The sequence below is a fragment of the Pleurodeles waltl genome, chromosome 12 (genome assembly GCF_031143425.1).
Source record: "Pleurodeles waltl isolate 20211129_DDA chromosome 12, aPleWal1.hap1.20221129, whole genome shotgun sequence".
NCBI lineage: Eukaryota > Metazoa > Chordata > Amphibia > Caudata > Salamandridae > Pleurodeles > Pleurodeles waltl.
Genome location: NC_090451.1, coordinates 512167830 through 512187219, shown reverse-complemented (window position 1 = coordinate 512187219; position 19390 = coordinate 512167830). Strand labels below are relative to the sequence as shown.

General features: G+C 41.3%; 1 protein-coding gene across 2 annotated transcripts in view; it reads right to left on the bottom strand.

Annotated features, from left to right (window-relative positions):
• ADGRG5 (adhesion G protein-coupled receptor G5) overlaps positions 1–19390 on the bottom strand; it is a 542058-nt gene that overhangs the window by 161458 nt on the left and 361210 nt on the right. For both annotated transcript variants that reach the window (XM_069217338.1, XM_069217337.1), the window contains exons 4-5: positions 14459–14609; positions 7551–7661 (exon numbers count right to left, since the gene is read on the bottom strand). In XM_069217338.1, the coding sequence (XP_069073439.1) occupies positions 7551–7661; positions 14459–14609 (262 nt within the window). The remainder of the gene's footprint in view (positions 1–7550; positions 7662–14458; positions 14610–19390) is intronic.

Below are 19390 nucleotides of genomic sequence, written 5' to 3'. Positions count from 1 at the left end.
GAGTACCATTTGAAACCTGGATATTTTAGATTTTCTCTTCTTTGAAGCTATTCTTGCGTAGAACTTTCCATTTAATGGCTTGGGTTGTATTTTGCTGCCAGTGGGTGTGGAGTAACTAGCTGCAAACCTTTCTCTCTTTGGATTCAAACTTATTAACTTTAAATGGTATTGTGTATATTTACAGAATATATCATATTGAGTGCCAAGATGGGTTATTAGAGAAATCAGTTTTTAGGATTACTGTTAAAGTTTTGGACAAGACGAAATTTACCTTAGTCAATGTATTATTTTATGCTCTTTATTGGTTGAAAGCAGTTATAGTGTTATGCAGTTCCCATTTTGGTAATAGGACTGCATGTTTAGGACAGTAGCACTATAGAGTGTGGGAGACTAAGTCCACCCGACACTGCTTGGCAGCTGTCGGCCTAACTCCTGGCTAGCTCCCAGTGCCTTACTTTTACCACCAAACCTGTAGGGGTGAAAGCTGATTTGTGGCAACCTGAACCTGACATTCTGGTTCCTCAGGGAAGTCATGGAAACAGACCATACCCATTTCACTCAGTTACTCATGCATGCCAAGGTAGGACACAAGATGCAGACTGGATTTCAATTCATTTATTGAAGCAAATGCGTCCTAGTGTAAAAGACATGTGCTGCAATAATAAGGCAGATGAAACATAACACAGTAGTCATCATTACAACCAAAGTGAAAAAGATAAACAACCCAACCGTTAAATATGATTCTATAGAGTCTAGAGATTCTAGACATTCCTACCAAAACCCTATGTCTAGCTCTGAGAGCATAATGGCTATAACCGTCTGCCTGACCCGACTTAAGGGATCAACCCCAATCCCATACCTGAATAGAACAGCAGCAGTCTGCCTGTTGTCTGGATAGGAATCCTCTCAGGAAGCTGAACAGTCAGTGGCAGGATTAGCAAAACAGCCTGTCATGTGTTACTCCTACCAGGATGGTCATGACCGGATTGCCCTCTACCCCCCTTGGGCCCATGTGTTGTTTATATAGCGACCCATACAATGTTCAGAGAACAGGCCTGATGTAATGCTGTGTCTCAAGGATAGAAACTGGCCCCTGGGCTGGCACTACAACTTATCATGTCATGCAGTGTACATGACAGCCTTGGACAAAGGAACAGATTACAAGGACTGAAAAAATGTGCAGCATGAACTCTGACTTCTTAGAGGAGGCATCTCATAAAATACATTAAAAAATTGCTGAAAGCAGACGCGCTAAAAATATTTAAAAAGCGTGAATAAAATGTGTATGACTGGAAAATGCACAAACCGTGTAAGTAAGCTGAAATAGGGGTGCCCAACCCAGACACCAAAGGGTCCTTACAATAACAGCAGACAATCAATGGCTTCAGTGAGGCTGGGATTAACCAGAGACAGGGGCAGATATACATGACATAGTCCTAGTAATAAAGGAAATTACTAAATTGAATGTTCATAATATTTTATTAATTTCCATCTAAGCTTTTGTCTAAGAACCACAAGCGAAACAATATGATAAAAGATAGCTGCCAGCCTCATATCACCTATTTTTGTATCTCTCCTCTCTCATTCCCTCTCATCTATCAAACTTCAGTTGATTTCTGATTACTGAGTGACCAGGAGAAGCTTGAAATGGGAGAGGATATTTTATCTGGGAATTCTTGGCATTCATTAAGAACAGAGTAATTATAACAAGCTGTTAGTGTGCAGTGACATTCTTAGCAACTGCATGTCCTTACAGAAAGGTTGAAGTAGTTCCACTATTAAATAACAGAATAGTCTTCACAATATTAAAATGCAGTTATAAGGTGACAATATCACTAGCACAAGTAGATGGTGATGCAGAGAATAGAAACAAAAGACATTTGTTCCTCATACATATAAGAGATAGCCTTACTGGTATTAAGTTCAGTGGCACTATCAACAAGTTGGTGTTGCTAGCAGATATTATATATAGAAACAGAGATGCATTTCCAATGTCAGTGAACAGGCATGACAAAGTCCAATAATGTCATCAAATATGCCTTTGGTGATGCCATGCAATGTCACATGATGATATCATTGATGATGAAAATTGTAATAACACCTGCATTGTCATATATGAAGTCATGAGAAGTGTACTGGTGGGAGGTTATGTTTACATATCATATTGGCAGGGTGATCTTGCTGGTACGGTGACTTTCACTCACCAGAGCTGGAGCATTGGTATGTCTATTTCTAAAATACGTGTTTCTTCTCCTCATCCAGAGGAGACATAGTTAATGCCACTGCATTATTTTTCTTCCATGTTCAAATGAGGCTAAACAAGAATGTGTGAGAAATGAGATGGGGGTGAGGATCAAGACGCAGAGCATATAATTGTTGTACATCTGCATTTTTTGTTGATGTGTTACCCAAATTACTCTAATTGGCAAGAGAAGACCAGTACTCTTTCTTTTTGAAAATACGTACGATATTCATTCAGCTAAGGGGAAATAACTGCCCTGTTAGTATTCTTGTGGACTATCCTGACTGGATAAATTAGTTTTTTTTGTCAGACCAATGTGAATGTTCCGCATGAAACGTAAGCTCGTCCACATGGAGCACATAAGTGGGAGAACCAAACAGGGGTTTTGCATCGCAGAGGAGATAAGGTTGACATTTTTGTCAGGAACTCTTCAATGAATCGTTTCATGGCTGTAAACTTAGTACATGTTAGAAATTTGACTGGTGGTTAACTGGAGTGGAAACCTTATTCAAACAGAAACCACAATCCTAGACAGGGTAAGTATCAGACAAACCCTAAATTAATCCGTGCCACCTTCTGGTAGCTTGGCACAGAGCGGTTAGACCTAACTTAGAGGCACTGTGTAAAGTATGTATCCAACACTTCAAACAGTAAAACAATGAAAACACCACACAAAAAGAATTTAGAATAATAGAGCAGATTTTAATTAATAAAACAAGACCAAAATGACAAAAATCCAATACGTAGAACCTGAGGTATGAATTTTTAAAGATTAAACTGTAAAACAGCACTTAGGAGCAAGAGGGGCCAACTAGAGACTTAAGAGTAAATTAAATATGTCAAGTGGGGATAATCCAAAATTATCATGTTTAGGAGAGAGAGCACAAGCACTTTAGCACTGGTTAGCAGTGGTAAAATACACAAAGTCGTAAAGCCAGCAAAACCAAGGTCAGAAAAGTGAAGGAGGTAGGCACAAAGTTGGGGAGAAGACCACTCTAAGGCTGGCGGGTCTATCGGTAGGCAACAATAACATCTGAATTAAATTTAATCCAGTAGACATTTCTGTGGTGCCATTTTCTGACTCTAGTTGCCCTGAAAGGATCCTTCTGTTGGGAACTGTGAGTATGTTCTTTGGCTGTGGCCTCTGAAAGATGCTGGAAAGGTGGGGGACCACATTGGGACCAGACATTAGACACCGACATTCCTCGCCGCCAAGACCTGGAACAATCTCCCCACCTCACTACGCCAGACCCAGGACCTCCTCACCTTCAGGAGACTCCTCAAGACATGGCTCTTCGAACGCTAGCAGCGCCCCCCCCTCCCAGCGCCTCGAAACCCTGTCGGGTACATAGCGCGCTTTATAAATTCACTGATTGATTGATTGATTGATTAACCAAATCATATAAATACTTTCAGCTGTGCCACACTCTTTGTGCCCACATGAAGTGTGGTGCCTCACTTTCTGAATTCGATCCCTTGGAGGCCAAACTTTTTATGGGGGCATTGGGCAGGGGAGGAATTTTCCAGATCTATCATACTCTTGTCCTTACCTGGTCCCCTGGATCATCTTAGGACCCGATGGGAGGGATGGATGGGTCCCCTTGAGGACAATGACTGGCAGGATGCTATCATAATGCCTTCACTTATAGCAATTTCCTCCAGACTATGCCTCATTCAGACCTACTACTTGTATTGTGCTTATCTTACCCTGAAAAACTCCATTGTGCTGGCCTTCTCCCCACTCCTACTTGTCCTCCCTGCTCAGGTGCCCCGGCAGCCTTCCACCGCATGGTGTGGCTATGTCCGTTGATCAAAAGCTACTGCTCTGCCATGGTGGGGGAGTTGTCAGCAGTGCTGGGTTGGGAGATGCCACTTTCACCCTTACTCCTACTACTCAGTGTGTTGGAAGGGTCGGGGGTTCGAGGTCTGATCGGGCATTCCTAGGAACAGCTACAATGGTGGTAAAAAGAGACACTGCAGTCTGATTGAAGAACCCTGCTTCCCCTAAAATATCACAATTTCGACGTGGTGTGGACTAGTGTTCACAACAGAAGAAGCCTGTTTGAGGCTTGGGATGCCCCTCAAAATGATCGTATTTGGAGAAAGCGGTTTTGGCCAGTTGACAAAGCCTTACACCTTCTTACATTGCCTGGAAATGTCTCCTCTCTGGATGTGTGTCCCATGCTGCTCTGTTTTGCATATGTGCCCTGTGTATCACATGAAGTGTATTGTTATGTGTCAACTGAATGCAATATTCATATAAAAAATACAATAAAGTTGGTTATAAAAAAAACATAATGCTGTTCTTCCAAAAATAACCGAATTCTCTCTGCCATTTTTGTATTACAGAATATATATACAATTCTCAGGCCATATTTGTTATACATCATAAACACAACATAACAAGGAAAACCACTCATATTGATTTAAAGTGTGTACACTATTGTGGTTGATGGTTTGATGCAACTAATACATGAAAAGCTCCTACCATATTCTAACCTTTCTTAAAAACTGTTGGAGTCATGGTTAACCACTCTTCTGGCCCCCTGTGGCATCACCTAATTTAATTGACTTGAGTCTGGGGAGAAAACCCCCACAGGTCCCTACATAAGTTATCCTTTACAAGGTAAACCCACCTGTTCCCTCAAAATGGAAGGAGGTAGGCCAGCATGAAAGTTGGTCACCAAAAACAGACATGCCAGAACAATCCAATTGCAGTTTTCCCCCCTGACACCCAAGGGAAGATGGGCCTGGGCAAACGGGAAATTTCTTGGTCCCCTGGGCAGCCACCGTCCCCGCTCAGCATTCCTAGTGGTGTGTAATGGAATACCCTATCAGGGTATGGACAATCGCTGTAGTTGACATCAGGAGCTCCTAGGCCAGAGGCAGGAAAAGGAGCATGTTGGTGGATGTCTGGGGCAGCTAGGCAACAAAGTGGTGAGAATGTCCCATATTTAACCCTGGTCACCCCTGCCCCTGCTCCGCCAGCCCCCCTAGGGGAACCAATGATTGCTGTTAGCAGGAGAGCCCATGAAAATTCAAACAATGCAGCCACAATTGGTCTGCCACCCTAGACTGGCCCCATCCAACCTGCACCTGCCTCGGGTGCCAAGGAGCCTGCAGCAAGGCCCCGGCTCCATTGTTGCTACATCTACCAGGAAGGTTGTCATCTGATGGTAACAGAGACATTTGAACCTGGAGAAGTCCTTCAATCAGCAATGCTCTATGCTCCTAGCCTTATTGGCAAATGGCATGAAATGAGGAAAGAAATAGTAACTCTCCAGGAACGTTGTCCTGGCTTGAAACATTGCTATAAGGTGATAATGTTCCTAATGTTTTTTATTATCTATTGTTTATCAAGACAAAGTGCTTCATTTACAGTATGGTGGCAGGACTGATGATCTGTCAGAGCAACAAAAAAATGTCCTCAGTTCACCTAGCTGGCCAGGCAGGCAGACATTTCTGTTCCTGTAACAAAGCTGTAGTGGCTCGGTTGAAAGCAATCAAAATGCTGAACCGGCGCCATGTTTATTGCAATATTTTCAAAAACAAACCCCCAAAGCTAGTGTTTGTTATTTAAAAACAAAAAAGAAATGCTCCTGGCATACTGGAAGATTTCTCCCAATGCGTGGGGGTCATTTCTTTTGGTTTCCTGTTTGGGAACCCCAGAATTTCACTCAGGTTCATTTTTAAATTAAAGTCACCTACTACGACTAAAAGGGGTTACGGAAATTATTCTCTTATTGTGATGAGATCATGTTCAAGAAAAAGGAAATTTGCTTTCTCACAATGAGCACCTGGTTGAATACATATTTAACAAATAAGTAAGTCTTATTATCTGAGCACACCTTAAATAAACAGGTTAGTATCTATTCACAACTTTAGCATACACATTTGAAATTAATATAAAATAAGCCCTTTGAGAGGCAACCGCATTCAGTTACAGTCACTAATTTTTCAAAGCTCATAACCACATCAATTTATGGATTATCCAGCACCCAGATCTTCTGAAACTTCAACACTATGGCCCTCATTACGAGTACGTTGGTCCTGGTACCACTGTACCTCCCATGAAAAGCTGGACGGAAAGGCAGGGAAGGGGCCACTAATAGGGCCCTAGGGCAATTTTGCCCATTGAGTAGTGTGGCTGGGGGCACACGTTGAGCCCCCTATGCCTGCACTGTTGGTGCACACTGTTGCCATGCACAAAATTGTGCATGGCAACAGTGCACCTGAAGTGCATCTGGCACTGCACTGCGGTGCCAGATGCTTCAGGCTCACTTTCTGAGCCGAAGCATGCTGCTGCAGTAACATCGACACAGACACTAACTCTAGCCTGGCGGTAGTGTAATATTGCATTGGGGAGGACCCCAACCACCATATTGGTAGTGCAGCGGTCAAACTGCTGAGGTCGGAAACAGGGCCTATATTATTTTCTAATTACATGGCTGGGATTCCAGTCTCTACGAAGGTGCTGAAACCATAACTAATCCCAAACAAGATTCCTAGATGGTTGGGTGGCCACCCTTCTCTAGGCAGCCACTAAAAATGTTGTTCTTTCGAGAAGACGAGTTGTCCGGCTAAGGGGAGCTTTGAAACAACAGCTGGGTAGATTCATTACCTTTAGTGCCTACAAAATTTCCATTATAACTAGGACATTTATAAACAGAACAAAAAAGGGGCTTTATGCTTGTAAACATCAAAATCAATTTGTGCTGGATAAAAATCAGAATATCAAGACAGAAGACTATGATCTTTACCCTGAGGCAAATCAATCAGGTCTAGAGAAAGCAATTCCAGACCCACTTGACACAACTCTTTCTTACCTGCTATAGTTAACTTCTAAATAAAACCTCAATATAGATTGGCTTTAGTTGTTTATTTTCCATTCATTTGGGGGGACCCACCTGTTTTAATTAATTCGTTCCTGGATCAATGGGTCCTTCAAACTTGAAATATTCATAAATACTTGAAGCAACTTCCCCAATTTTAAGGGTTACATCTCACCTCTTTTGTTGCCCTTGTTGACAACGTCAGAATAGAATGTGAGGTGAGTCCAAACAACATGGCCAGCTGACAGTGGGTCAAATCCTTCTGTCTCCTGTACAACATTTAGTCCATTCTACTAGATGGTGTTGTTCCCCCACAGAGCAAACTAGGGTGGTCTGCACGAAGGGGAAGTGTTGTCAACTGCAACCTATAGTCTACACTCCCATGAGTTAGAATATAAGAGACTATCCAAGCTATGACGCCCCCTGACTCTTCGTAACTCCACCACCCTCATAAACCACATGAAGGACGGAACTACCTGGAATAAGATGGAGGAACTGAAGTCGACACATATCAGTCGCTGTTCATAATTTCCAATTCCATTGCCTTTCAGGATCTCAGATGGAATTGACACAGCATGACGATTGGCCTGTTAAGAGTATTTGACAAATAAACAAGCATGTTAGAAAATTAGCCAACAACAGGATTGATTTGAATAAGCAGCACTCACCCCACTAACAAAGTTCAGGTAAATCTGAGGCAGTTCCAGACCAGACGTTCTGCTGGTTTGGAACTGGGTTTGAGAACAGCTCATCTGTCATAGATTTTTGGACTGTGAAACTGCAAAACTATTATGGGGCACATTTACAAGTCCTATGTACCACCAGTGTGTCACTTTTTGGTGATGGATCGGTGGCACATGGTGCAGACCCATATCTACAAGGCCACGCAAAGCCACAGTGCATGGCTTTTCATGGCCTCGCAGACATGGTGTAATGCAAAGCAGCGCTAGTCACTGAGGTGCCTTACACTGTGTCAGGGTGGTGTACCATGCATTTTGAGGTGGGTGTTCCCACATAACACCAATGGATTGTGATACATTTCCAGATTTACAAGAATCTGTAAACCTGTGAATGCATCAAAACTGTACTCCTGCCCTGGGCAGGCGCAACAAGGAGAAATATCTTCATTTCTCTTGGTTGTTTCCTCTTTCTATCTGCGCTGCATTCCTTGTGTTGCAATATTTGATCATCTATGCCACAATATACTCGGCTATATGAATGCTCCAACACCATGCCATTAAGAACTCTGACCTTCACCTTCCAACATAGGTTATTACTAGAGACACTAGAGTACATAATCCTCCTATATATTAATGATCTTATTTTTTTTTTTAATCCAAAAGGACCTTACTTTGCTCACCTATTGTCTAATGTATAAACCCCCTTAGTGTAGCCCAAAAACATTTACAGTGCTTTGTGTTTCATATGAGCTATTGTGAAAAACACGAATGGTTAGGCTTCACAAGAAGAAAGAAAATGTCCAATACCACAATGCAGTTACATCATGATCAAGGGCACTAGAATTTTGCTGCAATAGAAGACAAGGTTGCTTAAATTATTCAGAAAGTAAAGTCAATTATATGGCATAAAGCAACAGAATATGTGGCAGTATTATTTCGCTATTTTAACATTTTAGCACATATTAATACTGTCCGGGCAAAAGTTTCAAGTCAGTAGGGTCGATTTGACACCTAAATATAGAAATCAGCAACTGGAAGATGCCCAGTTAACCTTTGCAACGGGGCTGCCAATGCCTGGCAGCACATGCGCTTTGTTTTAGTAACATTTGATGTGTATGATTTAGAAACAACATTTTTGTTGAAATCTGAAAAGTATGCATTACATTGTGGATTATGTAGCAAATATAGTAAATCTATAATTATGCCAAACATGTTGAAGCCACAGAATCGCATAATTCAGTGACCCTGATCACGATTCTCACTTCACACTCTGCAGGTTTGCTCGTTTCCTACCTCAACGCTCATTTACACTGACCTGGGACAGTAGTTGCTCACCTTATCCTATCTGGGGTTTCCTTAGCATACTTTTTCAATGTAATATTTGTTTGTGTAACTCTTGCTGTTTTCAGGACAACACCATTTTTTTAATAGATCAAAAAACGTGGGCAATAATTAAGTTAGACGATGTTCCAAGTATCGACTGCGCTCTAGTCACTGAAGGGATGAAGAAGAGATTCTCTAATAATTTGACATAAAGGGCTTGATTAATATTTCTAGTTTCCAGTCCTTCTTATCTTTTTCTCATCTTATGGACATTATTATGTGGCAAAATATATATCACAAGAATTGTAGTTGTCACAGACGTACAGCTTAGCTCATTCTGCAAACCCATAATTAGGGCTGATTGTAATGGTGCTTGCATCACTCTTGGAGAATAATCTGTATTCTATCCATAGACTAGGGGATGCTGCTTCAGCAACATTCAGCCATTGGCTTTTTTTGTTCATAAACCTCCATCCTTCTGGGGAGACATTAGGAATATTTTAGCCTCGCCTTCTTTAGAGTGGCTCTTTGGATGTGTCATTTGTGTCTAAAAGGAATGCATGAGGGACTATTTTACATCTGAAAAGGACACTCTATCATTTTAAAATTACATTTTCTAGCGTAACAAACGGGGGATGCAAGCCCAAAGCCCCAACTCTGTACTCTGGGGATGGTGAACCTGTGCCTTTCCATGAAGCAGGAGAATTCCATTCTCATAGAGCCAACCACTGCAGAAGACCATTCCTTCACCATGTGGTCTTCCACCTTCCATTACCATAAGACTCACCACAACAGAAAGGCACGATACTTTTGTCATAGTAGAGACAATAGGAGCGGAATGGTCAGAGGTCAAGGGATAGATGAAGATATTTATGGCTGATTCATAGCCCTCCCCTCCAGAGATGACATGAAAGGTCTTCTCAAGGGGCTATGCCAAACAGAAGCTTTGCTGAAGGCTTACCTGTCCTATGTGCATTCAAAGAACCTCAGCATGCAATTCTCCTGCTCCCCTCCATTCAAGAAACAAGGTCCAGATAATACATTCACTCTCAAGTGGCAGCATCCCACACACAATGTGTCCAGTACAAGTTTCCTGCCCAAAGGCAAAAGCAATTCCAACGTCAAGTGTCAACTCGTATCTGGAAAGCAAGATGCCCAGATGCTTCGGAAGAAACACCCAGCAAGAATGCGAGAGAGGCACATCTTTTCAATGTTGTTGCACAACAGCGAACTGTCCCTATTATGGCTACTTCATGGTGGATGATGGACTCACAGTAGCTATATACATCACTAGCTGCTTATGCAGAAGTGGCCGGAATAGACAAGAAATTACTTTCTTAATTTCTTAATGTGCTTTTGTTTAAAATGTTTGCTTTTGGAATGCATTAATGAAGTTTTGTCTTGGTTTTTAGTTCTGATGGATCATGTAACAATGCACAAAATGTAATATATGCACTTATTAATAAGCTATAACACCTGGCAAATACATAGAAATGGTTAAACTTAGATGTGTGGCGAATAATTAATTAGAGTTATTCTACATATATATTAGTTACTATGCAAAGAAATTCTTTTTTTGTAATATTAATGATTTAATTGATGTGCTTTTGTTTAAAATGTTTGCTTTTGGAATGCATGAATGAAGTTTTGTCTTGGTTTTTAGTTCTGATGGATCATGTAACTATGCGCAAAAAGTAATGTATGCACTTATTAATAAGATATAACACCTGGCAAATGCATACAAATGGTTAAACATAGATGTGTGGCGAATGATTAATTAGAGTTATTCTACATATATATTGGTTATTATGCAAAGAAATTCGTTTTTTTGCAACATTAATGATTTAATTGGCTTATTCTCACGTTCCTTGTTTCTGATATCCAACACAGGCACTCATGCCAGTATAGACGATGAAGTGCTTCCACATCAATAGCGTAGCAGTTCCAGTAGCAGAATGTTCCTTCTGACACCATGGAAATGCCACCAGCAACATGTGTTCCTCACTCTCTCCCCTGATTATACACCCCTATTTTCATAATTCATCTTTCTAACCATCTCTTTCAGCTATATGTCTATCATGATTTATTTTTTTGTTCTGCTTTCTTTCCTAAATAATGTTTGTCCACCCCTTCTTTCCTCCAATACATCTCTTTATTCCTTCGCCTTTTGTACATTCTTCCATTTTTCTTCACTTTTTCTTTTCAGTTCAACTTTCTGATTACAATCTTTTTTCATGCGCTTTTTTGTTACATTTATTGATTCTGTCAACGATTTGTTTACCATCGTGGTTTTCTTTTTCTTTCTTCTTATTTCTAATATCTCCCACTCCTTTTTTCCCACTGTTTCCTTTTTCTCACTTTATTTGTGTTTGAATTTCATCTGTTTCCAGTATCACTGTCTTTTCGTGATCCTCTTTCCATCTTTCCCTCTTCTTCTTGCGTTTATTTACCATTTCTTTCCTTTCACCTTCCCATATTTCCTTTCTTGTTCACTTTCTTCTCCCTTTTCTCCCTTTCTTTGTCTCTCTACTTCTATTTAGTCATCTTTCATTTTAACTTCCATTCTTTCTTTTCATAGTTACTTCCAACTTTTCTTCTATCATTTTCCTGTTTCTTTGTTTTTTTCCATATTTTCCTTGTTTCTTTCATATTAATTGCTTTACTTTTGTTTTTTTCTTTATCTTTTTCCTTTCCCTCCTTTCTGATGTTTGTTCTTTATTCCTTCTTTTTACCACCTTTTCAGCTCTTCTTGCCTTTGATTATTTTTTATGTTCACTATTTTTTATACTTTCTTCTTTTCTTTGATACCTCTTTTATCTTAACCTTTCTTTCTTTACTTCTTCCCTTTTTCTTTACACTTTTCACTTCTTATCTTGAAGCCTTAAATTCTGTCCTTCATTCTTTGGTTTTGTCATTTTTCTTTCATCCCTCCTCCCTTTCCATCCCTCGTTTGTTATTTTGCCTTAGTTCATCCTTTGATCTTATCCCTTAATACTTTTTTTCTCTCACACTCACTAATTCCACTTGTCCCGCTCACTTCATTTCCCTTTTAAGTTTCATCATTTTTCTTTCTCTGTGACACTGAATTTAGCTCCTTTGATACCCTAGACCTACCATTCTTGAGCTCCTAAATACTGATTATGATGTTCAGATTAGAGACCTGCATTGATGGCTAAGGGTTTTCTGTGAAAATAAAACTGCAACAGCTGGCACAACAAACCCAGTGGAATTACTTGCTGCAGCTGTCGCTGAAGGTGGCTTCATAATGGTCTTTCACCTGTGCTTTGTCTGTTTTGGGTATTTGACGGAAGACTGCACTGCAGCTGCTTTTGCTTTGCCTGTTGTGTGTGTGATAGAAGTCAGCACTGAAGCACTTCTTTGGATTCGCTTCTAGTTACAAATAGCTTAAGTGATCTGGCGTTACCTACAGGGGTGAGCTGAAATTGTTATAGAACTAGACAGAGTACCAATATAGTGGCATGTGCATGTCATTCGTTTCCATTTGCCATGAGAAGATATTGATCTGGGAATGATGGTCATTGGTATCTAAGGTGCTGAGAGAATAAGCAATACCAGGGCACATAGGCATTGTCCTACTGTCAGTTGAAAAGAATGGCGTACATGAACAGGATGGATGCTTGTTTTGTCTGTCTTGCAGTGTAGTATGAAAACAGAATTGTAGTCTTGAAGGATGGTATTGCTGTTAGATTGGGCTTAATATTATTGAGGGATTTTAAGATTGTGATGGGTTAGTAGCTAGCAGGGTCATGAGGTTGAAGCTTGCATTCTTGAGTAGCGGGGATCTTTCTAGTTTAGATTAAATCAGGAAAGTTGCCTTATGCAATATGTACATTGACTATGTTGAGGATGCAAGTGCTTCTCTGGAGAGGGGTTTAATAATGGTGGATGGGAAAATGTCATCCACACATGTTGTGAACCTCAAGATGGTAAAGGTATTAGCTAGGTGTGTATAAGAAGGCAATATTAAGGAAGACACAGGGAAGAGATAACAATTGCTGGCTTTGTGTTGTTTAGGTAGTGCTAGATATAGTCTTATGCTGGTGAAATAATTGATGATGACCCAGCAGTGGGCAGCTGAGTGCAGTACTATGGGGGTCTAGGAACAAACTGAAAGAAAGCTTCCTGGCTTTGATGATGGACCTGATGCCTTTGAAGATTCTGCTTAAAGGTTGACTTGCTTACGGTTACTTTGGTTGTAGAGATGAGATCTCTTTGTGAGAAGTATAGAGTTTACCCTCATACTCAGGTTTTGTGGGGCTTCTTTTCTAACTTGTTAATAGGTTATTTGTGGTTAGTGAGTCCTTACGTGCACCAGGAGGTGGAAAGCATTGGTTTTATAGCACAAACGCTCAATGGATTATGAGTGTTGACATTGGCGTTTGGAATGAGGTTGTCTAAGAAGAGCAATGAGTTGATATTGTCTTGGAGCTAGTTGTGATTGTCAAAGTGATGGGTTCTTGCTTCAGTAATAAGTACTAATGCATGAATGAGCACTGTTGTTTGCTGGGTTTTAATTGACAGTGGCAGGTGGATGGTGTTGGGGAATGCAATCGTGATGGTGACAGTCTGACCAGTCCATTGTCATTTGGAAAACTGCACAGTGTGAAGACCAGATTGAGAAACGTGACTTTGCTCCTGGTTGGGTCAGTTCATTATAGGATGCTCATGGTGTTTAGAAGACGGAATAGTCCTTCTTTCGTAGCCTTGCTGAGAAGTTACAAGGCAGTTTGAAATCCAAGAGAAATAATCTGTTGGATCAAAAAACAGGTTAGGTGCTGAGGAGGATTAGATGTGCAGATCAGGTGGGATCACATGTTCAGATTGGGTGAACGTTGGTCGCCTGGGCTGCAGACGTGGCCAGTGAGAAATTTAATAAAATGAATGACTGTGGATTACTAGAGAAGACATGGCCAAGATGATGTATGGATGACCCTGAGGTCATGGAGATGGTAATAGAGATATGTTAGTTCCAACACTAATTCTGTCTAAGTCTTCTAGAAGTGGGACCTAAACTACTTCTGCACCTTGGGATCCCAAAACCGTTGCGATCGCTCCTAATCCAGCACAGCTGAGTTTGATTAAGGTATCTTTTTCAGATAATACACACAAGTGCATACACTTAGCATAATGCAATAGACAACCAATCTCTGGACTGGAACATGAAATACATGTTGCTGTTCTATTACAGAAAGCATTCAAAAGAGCATATCTTTTCACAAATTCAAGAAAGGTAATCAAAGCAAAAACAAGGTAACCGTGGGTGCACAGGCAGCACTGCTAGTTTGTATAATTGTCAAGATTTAGGAACAAGTGACTGAGGTGCCAGCAGGTGTTGCATGCAAGAGCGTCGATTCTCCTACCCATTCAGTGGAATCACTTGTGATGTTCAGCCCTGTGAAGTTGTTCGGATATATTTTAAATACAATCACTTGAACGTGCGGCCTGTTCACACAGAACACCTGATCTGGAATAGGGGCCGTTCCTAGAAAATAATGCAAGTCCATCTTTTGTCTGTAACAAATAAAAAGGAGAATTAGAGACAAAAGAGAGCACGTTTTACTGTCATTTTATTTTTAGATATCAGAGAGCACCACTTTTCAGATGGGGAAATAGAATTCTTCACTTGAGCATTTCATTCATTCATAACGTTTAATTGATTCATTCATGAACAGTGGCACATTCACTGACCCTATCACTTCTAAACTGAAGAAAATGACGTACTAGAAGCCATCCTTCACTCTAAGGCACGTCTTCTTTCCAACACTAGACAATTCAACCACATAACACCATTATTTTAACAACTACACTGGTTTTGAACAGAAGCTAGGATTAAGATTAAATAGAATGCATAGTGAGCCAAGTCGACCATCCATCACCACTGGGTTGGTGAACCAGTCTAAGAAGCAAGAGCAATCTAGACCTGGAAATTACAGGGCTCAAAACATTGCAAGCCTTAAGCCAAATCTTCCTGGAGCAGCCTTATCGTCATAGAATTGTCTCCCAACTATATTTATATGAGCTCCCAAACGTTTGACTTTCCGGAAATGTCTAAAACACATATGTTTTGTCTCCATCTGAATACTTGCAGATCTGTTCTCCATTCTAAATGTTTAATTTCCAACATGTAGTTATGCCAGAAGCGTCTACAAGTTTAAAAATGTAACACAATTTTATTCACTTTTGTTTTAGTTTCTACGTTGTAAGTTCCTGTTCTCTGTAAAGTTCCTCAAAGCTTCAATTTGAGGGAGAGCTATGTAAAACTAATAAATAAATAATTAACTCTTTCAGCACCAGCTCAGAAAGAGTTCAAATTATTTTAATCTGCTCATTGCAGTTTCTATCTGGGGACAAAATGGACCTTCATCAGCTTGGCCTTACAAACCTTTAGAGGCCAGAGGCATACTGACACTGAGGGATCGCCTGCCTGTTTACCATGTGCACTTCTACCCACCAGCACCTGTTATGGGGCAGCGCCTCCTGGCACATGCTCCAGCACCCCCTCGTATCTAAACAGGGTCCCTGAGCTAGATACAGAGAGTAACACACATGGAAGCAATACTATGAGTATAACGTAGTTTACTCTCCATTAACATAGCAAACATAGGAATGGAAATCTTAAATTCAAATATACAACATACAATATATTTCAATTTAGATATTTATTATAGCTAATTAAACATTCAGTTCGCACATAATATAATCAACATAGAATCAACCAAAAAAATATATAATACAACCCCCTACCCTAAATGAAACATACATATATGAAAACATAAATAACATAACAGTAAATACGCAAAAATAAACAAATAACACAGAACCAACAAAATCACAAAATAGTATACATACAAAATTACAACCGCCTCATACATGAGAGGATATTTAAACAGCGCAATAAAGTTACTGCTTTGATGCTACAATTATGCGTTGTAGTTTGGATTGTATAAAATTCAACATAACAGCCAATTCTAGGTTATAATTTCCTGATTCAAATTCTCGTGTTACAGGCCTGATGGTAGCCAATCCTGGTCAGGGCTTCAAATTTGCCAATTTCAAACACTTCATGCCAATGTTCAAGACATGCCAATTTACAAGCCGACGCGCGTTTCGGTGAGTGAAGAAAAATATAAATACACCTTCATCAGGACTTTATGATTCAGTATAATTGGCATACGTACATCTTGTAACCTGCCTATCAAAGAAACATCAAAATTATTCATTACAATGCTCCAGCACCCACAAAAGCATGCATAATTACACACGTGACCAGATTAGTAACAGGACCCAGCACCCCTACACTTGCATTTACAACTACACAGGGCCTGCTTATCTGACTTCAACACAGGATTTACTTAAACACAGCACATGACTTCTTACCCTCAGGAGCCTACATAAGCACAAATGGCCATTGAACAGGCGGTTGGGAACACTTAAAGGGATCCTGCTAGAGCCACCTGTTTTCACAGAAGTGTTTGCTGGCTTAAGTTAATTCAAAATCTAAATAAGTCAGATGGAAAGTCATGTCATTACCTGTGAGAGACTGGAGAAAGAAGCAGCGAATGTACAAACACAGGATAATGGAGACCTGCTGAAACATGGGCTAGTTATGTTACTCAGTGTTCCTCCAATGGCAAGTATGCACTTTCCATATTTGTTGAGCACCATCACAAAAGAACAGTTTCATCCATGAGATCCTACGTGAGGTAACCAATTAGAAAAGGCAGGACTGGAAGTTACGTCATCCATCATAGAGTGTACAAGCTTTGCCAAAGCAAATAGGTTTTGCCTATTCAAGAGCTATTCACTTTGCCAATGTGTTTTATCCATGTTGTACACATGTGTGGCTGCTGTTCAACATAGCTAAATGAGCAATAGAGGAGAGTGGTGTGGACTGTCATAGAATGGAGTGGCGAAAAGTGGAGTAGAGTGTCATGGAGTGGAGTGTAGTGGAGTACAGTGTTGTAGAGTGGAGTGGAGTGGCTGAGAGTGGAGGGACATAGAGTGGAGTAGAATAAACTGCGGTAGAATAGCATACAGTGGAATGGCATAGAGTGTCATAGAATGGAGTGGTGTGGAGTGGCATAGAGTGCCATAAAGTGGAATGGTGTAGAGTGGAGTAGAATGGAGTAGTGTGTCATAGAATAGAGTAGAGGTAATAAGAGTGGAGTGGTGTAGAGTGGAGTGAAGTGGTGTAGAGTGAGTTGTGTAGAGTGCAGTAGAGTTTTGTAAAGTGGAGTGGTGTAGAGTGGTGTGGCATAGAGTGGTGCTGTAGAGTGGACTGGAGCTGTGGAGAGTGGAGCAAAGTGTTGCAGAGTGGAGTGCCATAGAGTGGAGTAGAGTGCCGCAGAGTGGAGTGACATGGAGTGGAGTAAAGTGTCATAGAGTGGAGGGGAATAGAGTGGAGGGGTGTAGAGTGGAGTGGCATAGAGTGTCATAGAGTGGAGTGGCATAGAGTGACGTGCAGTGGAGTGGTGTAGAGTAAAGCAGAGTTTCGTAGAGTGGAGTGGGACAGAGTGAAGTAGAGTGGTGTGGAATGTCGTAGAGCAGAGTGGTGTAGAGGGGAGGGTATTAGAGTGGAGTAGCGTAGTGTGGAGTAAAGAGTCATAGAGTGGAATGGCGTAGAGTGACGTGGCATAGAGTGGAGTGGCATGGAGTGATGTAGCGTGGAGTAAAGCGTGGTAGAGTGGAGGGGCGCATAGTGGATTGCCATAAAGTGGCGTACAGTGGAGTGGTGTAGAGTGATGTGTCATAGAGTGGTGAGGAGTATTGAAGAGTGGAGTGGCATAGAGTTGTGTGTCATAAAGTAGAGAGATGTAGAGTGGAACAGAGTGTAGTAGAGTGGAGTGGCATAGAGTGTTGCAGAATGGAGTGGCATAGAGTGCTGTAGAGTGGAGTGCCGTACAGTGGACTGGCACAGAGAGGAGTAAAGTAGCATGAAGTGGTGTAGAGGGAAGTGAGTAGAGTCTCACAGAGTGGCATAGAGTGGAGTACAGTGGCACAGATTGGAGTGGCATGGAGTGGAGTGTTGTAGAGTGAAGTGTTGTAAAGTGGAGTAGCGTGTCAAAGTGGCATACAGTGCTGAGGAGTGGCTTACAGTGGAGTAGAATGGAGTGGCTTAGAGTGGCGTAGAGTGGAGTAGAGAGGAGCGGCATAGAGTGTCATAGAGTAGCTTGTCATATAATATCGTACAGTAAAGTGGGGTGTCGTAGAGTAGGGTGTCATAAAGTAGAGTGTAGTAGAGTGGAGTGTCATAGAGTGACCTAAACTGGAGTTGTGTGACATTGAGTAGAGTGGCGTAGAGTAGAGGGGAGTGTCATAGAGTGGAGTAAAGTGTTGTAGAGTAGAATGAAATGGTGTAGAGTGGAGTGTTGCAGAGTGTCAAAGTGGAGTGGCGTAGAGTAGAGTGGAGTGACGAGGAGTGGAGTAGAGTGGCCTAGAGTGAAATGGCATAGAGTGTCGTAGAGTGGAGTAGAGAGTCAGATTGGAGTGGTGTACGTAGAGGGGTGTAGAGTGACATAGTGTAGAGTGCAGTAAAATGTGTGGAGTGGCATAGAGTAGAGTAGAGTGCTGTAGATTGGAGTGGTGTAGCTTAGAGTGGAGTAAAGTGGCGTGGATTGTCGTAGAATGGAGTGGCTAGCTTGTTTTGAGAGCTTCTGGAAGCATTGACAATGGTAAGCAGAGGTATAAGAGCATCTCCAGAGAAAGCGTCAATGAAGGACAATAGTAAGATATTGTCAGAATCCCTCTCATAGACCCATGAGGCCTACATGGGCTACTGGGCCCAACCGTGGTGATTGTGGCCTTTTCCTCCTGATATCCCAGGGTACAGTCTACTATGGATCCTCTTTAACTGGGCTAAGTACCCCTTCTGCACTTGACTCCCAGTGGTAGATCTAGTCGAGCAGCCAAGGCTCCCTTAGTGGGGTTTAGAATGTAAACACAGGTCACGAACAATAAATCAATATCTAGCCAAATATTTGCTTTTCTATGAAAAGGAAGTATTTAATTTCTAACTTAATACCTGCAAAGGAACACAACATTCAATAACACAATTCCCTTGAGGTCAAAGCTCTAGTAGTTGTCAGGCAAATCCTGTCCCACCCTTCTTCATGTAATGTGTGCGGGGTTATTTCCCATCCACTGGTTGCTGCATCCAGTGAATGCTCACTTTTAGGCCCTACTCAAGAGTTCCCATTTGACTCTTTAGGATTTAGTCAAAAGTGTCTATGGTACCACAGCACTGGTAGCAGCGAGTCCATCAGCGCCGCACAGATCTTACCCGCTCTGGTGGT